At 43.8% G+C, this 7,528-nt stretch overlaps 1 protein-coding gene across 1 annotated transcript; it reads left to right on the forward strand.

Annotated features, from left to right (window-relative positions):
* The first annotated feature begins 6,313 nt into the window (after positions 1–6,313).
* On the forward strand, positions 6,314–7,147 carry LOC106337572 (MATH domain and coiled-coil domain-containing protein At3g58280-like). Its single transcript, XM_013776679.1, has 2 exons — positions 6,314–6,498; positions 6,614–7,147. The coding sequence occupies exons 1-2, from the start codon at positions 6,358–6,360 to the stop codon at positions 7,016–7,018; spliced, it is 546 nt and encodes a 181-aa protein (XP_013632133.1). The 5' UTR covers positions 6,314–6,357; the 3' UTR covers positions 7,019–7,147.
* The last annotated feature ends 381 nt before the right edge of the window (positions 7,148–7,528 follow it).

Raw genomic sequence — 7,528 nt, forward strand, 5'->3', positions numbered from 1 at the left:
ACGACGAAAAATAACCTCTTCAATTCGCCTACTTTCAAAGAAGAACTCACCTTTCACTCACAACAATGAAGCGACGTTTCTCATACGAGGAGAAAGGGAAGAGCATCGACACAGAACCAACCAAGGCCCCTCTGCTTCGTATCAGAGCCCCAGAGATAGACACCACCCAGGCCATCCGAGACAATGAACTGACGCTCATTGGTAGACTCACCAACTCAAAGGAACAAAAAATCTGGAGGCTCAGTCCGTTCTTATCCAGAAGGTGGAGCGCCAAAGGAGCAGTAACGTGTTCTGACATAGGCCAGGACTGCTTCCAAGTTCGATTTGAAAGTAAGGAGGACATGGACTATGTTTTAGCCCACAGACCCTACCTCAATGGATGGTCATTATCCAACAGTGGGAGCCAGTCATAGCCCCTGACTACCCTTCTCAGATACCTTTTTTGATGAACTTGAAGGGGCTTCCTCGTCACTACTGGAATAAAGATATGCTAGAAAGGATTGGAAGAGGACTCGGCAGATTTGATGGTATGGAACTGACTTGTACCGCAGTACGCATCAGAGTCACAATCGATGGTCTGAAACCACTGATAAAAGAGACTATTGTTGAATTTGATCGGGCAAAGAAACGATAGTCACTTTAGAGTATGAGAAGCCGGCAAACCACTGTCAACTCTGCTACAGTCTCCTACATGATGAAAACCAATGCCAGAATCAGAGCGACCAAGAATCACACCACCAAGACCCAGCGATCACACGCAAATACCAGAGAGGAACTCACCAACAACAACTCCCCCCGCTGAATCCAGTAGAACATCGTCAACCTGGAAACCGCCCCTAACAATCAGAGTTGATCCAGCACAAGGAATCAAGGTATCAAAGACAATTCGGTCAATGCTTTGACAGATATGGAAGACCGTTTGGAATCAGAGGTGACAACAGCCCCAATTTATCGGAGGAAGTCCCCTATAGCTACAAGAGACTACAAAGCAAAGGAACCGCTCCAACTTGAGAAAGCGAGATCTCCAAATGACTCCCACTCATACCGAAGAGGTGATACGACATTCTCTCTAAGACAGAAGAGCATAAATGTCAATGAGCAGCAGACAACCCAACTCCGTGATGAATCACGTCGACGCTCTTTGTCCTTCAGACCTTTAACAGAAGGCACTAACCTGAACAAGAAAGACAAGAAGTGCTCAAGCGAAGAGGAACAAGTCAACACAACTTTCACTACCCCAATCCAAAGGACATAAATTGCACCAAAGGAAGTTCAACGACTCCACGAGAACATCATGATTGAACTACCTGAGGACACTCTCAATTATATTAACGTATTAGACCCGGTGGAAAGCGCAGCAAGAAGACAAAGGGTTCTTGAAGGAGAGACTTGTGGACTAATGGCGGAGACAGCAGCTAAGCTACTAGCTAGTGCTCTCAACAAGGACAACCTAGCAGCGAGCAACCAAGCAGCGAGCAACCGAGTTAATTTCTATGAAGCTTTGGAGGCAAATAAAGAGCCCACACCAACCAAAGAGGTACAAGAAACTGCCCCGGTGCAACTGGAGCCATCCCAGTCGAGCCAACCAAAGAAAGGAGGAATGCCTCCAGGGAAACACACTACCACGGCCAAACAAAATGTATTACAAGGTGCTGGCTCAAAGAAGAGGAACGTGCAACAAATCCAAAACTCTCTTCGGGTCAGGAAATCATACTCATCACAAAGCATCTCAAAGCGACATAAAGGTGGTAACCAGACTACTCAAAGGAGGAAACCAAACATTCCAAAACCGCAAGTCCCAACATGCCCTGCAATAGGAGACACGACAGGAACCCCCAAACAAGGGAAGCGGGGGTTGGAAAGAGGCCAATCTTCAGCTGCACCAGTAAAACCGGCGGATTTTCACGAACCGCCCCACTCTCTTCCTTAAAGATACTGAGCTGGAACTGTTGTGGGTTGGGGAACCCCATGACAGTCCAAAGACTGCGGGAACTCGAGAGAGATTTTGATCCCGACATCTTATTTCTTATGGAGACGAAAAAATCCCCCGGAGTTTGTGAATGATAAGTTAGCTGTTTTAAACTTTGAATCACACATTCATGTACCACCTAACAGTCCCAGTGGAGGTGGTTTAACTCTGTATTGGAATTTATCTATAAAACTTCATGTTCTCTACTCTTGTGATAACTATATCGATACTGAGATCGAGTACAAGAACAAGAATTTTTTCTCAACCTTCACTTACGGAGCACTGGAGAAAGCACAACGAAGACAAGTCTTACAGCGATTATCGGAGCTATCTCTTAACCGAACCGGACCCTGGTTCCTAACCGGCGACCTCAATGACATTTTAGACAACTCTGAGAAAGAAGGGGGACCTACAAGAGCGGAAGGAACGTTCATGGAATTCAGAACTTTTATGTCCCAAAATGACCTTTACGATCTCCGGCATTCTGGCAATTCACTCTCTTGGAGAGGCGTCCGTCATACACACACCGTCCACTGTAGACTCGACAGAGCTCTATTAAACAGTCTATGGGCAGAGATATTCCCATCGGAAAGATGCTCTTATCTCAACTACGGAGGATCAGACCACAGGCCTATTATCACCTTCCTAGAACCTGACACAAGAAAGAAGAAGGGTTTTTTCCGATATGATAGGAAATTGTGCAAGAACGAGGAGGTAAGAAAGCTAATTGCAAAAGCCTGGCTCGAGAATGGAGACTCGGTGTAGAGAAAAATTACGCCTTGTAGAACTGCCATATCAAGATGGAATCGAGCTCACCACATCAACAGCCAACTGCAAATTAACCAGGAGAAACTGCGCCTTGAGGAAGCTATGGCGAGTTCTGAACCTAACGAAAGGTTAATTGGTGAAATCAACGTTTGCCTGAAGAAAGTTTATAGAGAAGAAGATGAATATTGGAGGCAAAGGAGTCGAACTCTCTGGCTGGCTTTGGGAGATAGGAATTCCGGGTTTTTTCATGCCACAACAAGACAGCGGCGTGCTATCAACAAGTTTTCGGTAATTGAAAACAATGAAGGAACGGCGGTCTCGAAGAGATGGAGATCATGCAAGTAATCACGAAGTACTTTGATAACTTATTCCTATCAAACAACTCGGTGGAGACAACAGTAGTTGAAGAGGCGATATCACCTTCAATAACCGAGAAAATAAATCAAGGAATGTCGGCAGTACCTACTGACGCTGAGATAAAAGTAGCCATCTTCTCGATCCATCCGGATAAGGCCCCGGGCCCGAACGGGTTTTCCGCAGGTTTCTTCAGAACCAATTGGAGCACAGTAAGACCGGCAGTCTCGCAAGAGATCAAGCACTTCTTCAACTCAGGAGTACTCCCTAACAACATCAACCATACCCACCTACGGCTAATACCGAAGATTCGATCTCCTCGAGTGGTGGCGGACTACCGTCCGATCGCATTAACGAGTGTGTATTACAAAATCATATTGAAGATCATCACCAAGCGCCTTCAGCAAGTCTTGGACTCCATTATCTCAGAAAACCAGTCCGCATTTGTACCGGGACGAGCAATAGCTGATAACATGATAATTACACACGAGACACTCCACTACTTAAAAAGGTCTGGAGCAGTCAAACATTGCTCAATGGCGGTGAAAACGGACATGAGCAAGGCTTACGACCGGCTTGAGTGGAGCTTTATCGAAGCAGTGCTGCGACGATTTGGTTTCAACGAAACATTCTGCCAAAGGATCATGAGCTGCATCACTTATGTCACTTATTCCATTCTGTTCAATGGTGAAGCTCAAGGCCTTATTACTCAAACAAAGGAATAAGACAAGGCGATCCGCTTTCCCCGTATATATTCATCATGTGCAGTCAAGTTCTGTCCGGTCTATGCACAGCAGCTCAAGTACGAGGCACGCTAGCGGGAGTTAAAGTGGCGCGCGGCAGCCCTCGAATCAACCATGTTATATTCGCTGACGACACGATGTTTTTCGTTAAAACATCACAGAGAAGTGTGGACGCTCTCAAGGAAATTTTGGGGAAGTACGAAGTGGCTTCAGGCCAGATGATCAGTACCCCAAAGTCATCCATCACATTTTCAAAGAAGACAACACCGGAAGTGAAACGGTGAGTTCAGACCAGTCTTGGAATCACAAAAGAAGGGGAATTCAGTAAGTATTTAGGGCTCCAGAAACACTTCGGAAGGAGAAAGAAGGACATCTTTACTTCTATTGTTGATAACATCAAACAGAGAGCGGAGAATTGGAGCACAAAGAAGCTGTCAAGTGCCGGTAAACTGGTCATGCTCAAGTCGGTCCTGTCGGTTAAACCGTCATACGACATGACCTGTTTCAAACTACCCCTTAGTCTCGTCAAGCGTATCCAGTCGGCCTTAACACGCTTCTGGTGGGACGCAAACCCAGATCAACGGAAGATCTGTTGGGTAGCCTGGTCTGAGTTAGCTAAAGCAATGGGAGACGGTGGGTTAGGTCTTCGTGACATCGAAGGTTTCAACATAGCGCTGTTAGCCAAACAGAGCTGGAGAACTGCTACCAAGCCTGACTGTCTACTTGCAAGAGTCTTGCTTGGAAAGTATTGCAAAGATAAAGCGTTCCTCCAAGTTTCAGCCTCAAATTCAATATCCCACGGCTGGAGAAGTATTTTATGTGGGCGTGACTTACTTCTGGAGAACAGTGGTAAGGCGATAGGTAATGGTAGAGATACCATGCTATGGGATGAACCTAGGCTTTCCTCTGAAACCCCATTGCGACAAATGGGTCCAGCTCCAGCGGACTCAAAATACTGGCGAGTTGCGGACCTGATTTAGGAGTCTACAGGTGAATGGAACAGAGAGCTTCTTCACAGGACACTGCCTACTATGATGACAGAGATACTCGCGATTAAACCAAGCAAACAAGGAAAATCTGACTCTCTGATATGGCTCCCAACAGCAAACGGTGAGTACAGCACAAAAACAGGATACTACACATATATAGCTAGGAAGGACGCACACCTTGATCAGCATGTTCATTCCTATCTGTGTGATTGGAATAAAGACATTTGGCGAGGCCAGTTCTCCCCAAAAGTGCTTGTATTCCTCTGGAAGATCGTCAAAGGAGCTCTACCGCTGGGCGAGAACTTGGAAAAGAGAGGCTTTGGAACTAATGTGAAGTGTATCCATTGCGGCTCACGCGAAACTGCATCCCATATCTTTCTACACTGTCGTTTTGCAAAGAGTATGCGGGAGCTAGCACCAGTAACCCCTCCAGAAATAATTTCATCTGCGTTGAGCTTCGAGGCAGGCCTGAAAGCGTCAACAAAGTTAACAAACCTTCCACCATCAGGCCTAGCTAACGGCCCTCTGTTTCCTTGGATTTGCTGGACCATTTGGACTACAAGGAACCAGCAAATATTTGAAAACAGAGTGATCACGGTGGAGGAAACATTGTCTAAAGCCATATGCCTAGCAAAAGAATGACAAGAAGCTCAGGTACCACTACAACAGCAGGATCAAGCCAGCTCAGCACGTGAGAGAGTCACTCCACCCAGATCAGTGACGACAAAAAACCCTGAAGGGATCGTTATTCATACCGATGCGGTTTGGAAGGCGGAAACAAAACATGCAGGACTAGGCTGGATTTACTCCGACGCCACCGGTGAAACTATATACATGAACAGCAAAACTGAAGAATTCGTATCTTCTGCATTAGTGGCTGAAGGACTGACCATCCGTGAAGCTATGCTACAAGCCAGACAGATGGGCTTCTCCACCTTTACAATCTACTCAGACGTTAGTCAGAGCTATCAACGACAGATCTACTCTTAAAGAACTGTTTGGGATCATCCATGACATCCTTAACTTGTCTCTTGAGTTCTCTGTAACTTCCTTTAGTTATATCACTCGCTCAAACAATTCAGCTGCTGATGGCCTTGCTAAAGGCGCTCTGCTTTCTGCTACTTGTGTATCGTGAACTCCCCCTTTTTAAATTTAATAAAATGTCGTTCAAAAAAAAAAATCGTTGGATACATGCATGCATCATAGTAATACACGGCAAAAAGTAGCTCAAAAGTCAAAAAGAAGAAGAAAACGTAGCTCAATTATATGGACACCATTAATATCACATTGCTTGCTTAACTATACCATTTATTAATTTTGTTATTATGACATGAATATCAAGTCACAAAGGCATGCATTTTGTTTAAATCTCTTTCTTATCTCCCCAAATATATATATATATATATATATATATATATATATATATATATATATATATATATCCTCTATGGTCTCTATTCCTTTCTGCAAATTAAACTGAAGGGTGATCATCCTTAACTAAGCATTCCTAGTAAAAGTGAGCGATTTTGTTCCAATGGTGAACAATACAGCTGAGAGTAGTGAGTCTAGCGATGACGAACAGAGTTACTCATCCTCATCTGAAGAATGGTCCAAGTCATCGGACGATGCTGATGAAATTGTGGAAGTCAATGGGTTTCAGGTTCTTGATTCACAGGTGATGATAAACCAAGAAACTATTTTTTTAAAAATCTATAAATCAAGAAACTATAAGTATCAATATTAATAGTGTAAAACAAATAAACAACGATTGGACATTGCTTGTTTCACAGGTAAACCAAGTGATGGCAATCTTTGAGAAATATCCAGACATGGCATCAGATTTCAGTTTAAAGAATCAACAGCTTAGAAATGCTTACATGGGTGTTCTTCTCAACGTAATTATGACACTATGCCAATCGCCTGATGAGCTCACAATGGACGATTTAAACAAAGCAGACCGCACAGTTTTGGATCTAACAAAAGCAGGCTTTAAGTTGCATTGGTTGCGTCAGAAAGTAGACGAGGCTTTCCTTAAAAAGGAGAAAAAACGGGAGATTAGGGCACAGATTAGATTACTTGAGGAAAAAGTCAAGAAGCGAAAGCTGTCTTTGTCAGATTTAGAATCTGCTTTGAAGAAGCAGAAAGCTTCAGCTTTGGCTATTGAAACACCATTTGATTTCAGTGATATTGTTTGATAAAAGGAAGTCACTGGTTGAGAGTTTTAGTTGAACCTCTCTGCTTATTTCCTCAACTTTTCTTATTTCAATACAGTCTGTCTTCTTTGAAGAAAAAGAGTTTACGTATGGATCAAGTATCGTATACACCATTTCTTACAGAATAAATATGAAACAGAGCATCTGCGTCCCAAGTTTTCATGTATACACACCGAAGAGTGAACCTTAGCTTAGGCCTTGGCATTTTAACCTGGACCCGAAGACACGAACCGGAACCGTCCCAAAAATACCCGACCCGGAACCGGACCGAAAATTTACAAGTACCTTTTGGGTCTAAATTTTTTTTACCCGAAAGAACCGGAACCGAAAAAGAACCGACCCGAATAGACTCGGACCCGAAAAGAACCGACCCGAATAGACCCGATCCGATAAGAACCGATTTATACCCGACTTAAAAACATGTATATCTAAAACTATGATGTTTTTGTGTTCTATTTTATATATATTATTTTATGATTTAGTTGAAATATC

The sequence above is a fragment of the Brassica oleracea genome, chromosome C4 (assembly GCF_000695525.1).
Source record: "Brassica oleracea var. oleracea cultivar TO1000 chromosome C4, BOL, whole genome shotgun sequence".
Classification (NCBI taxonomy): Eukaryota; Viridiplantae; Streptophyta; class Magnoliopsida; order Brassicales; family Brassicaceae; genus Brassica; species Brassica oleracea.

Excerpts from the sequence above, each read along its gene's own strand:
- LOC106337572 (XM_013776679.1), top strand. The coding sequence starts at position 6,358 with ATGGTGAACAATACAGCTGAGAGTAGTGAGTCTAGCGATGACGAACAG. Across the intron at positions 6,499-6,613 it reads TTCAGGTTCTTGATTCACAG|GTAAACCAAGTGATGGCAAT; the intron begins GTGATGATAAAC and ends CTTGTTTCACAG.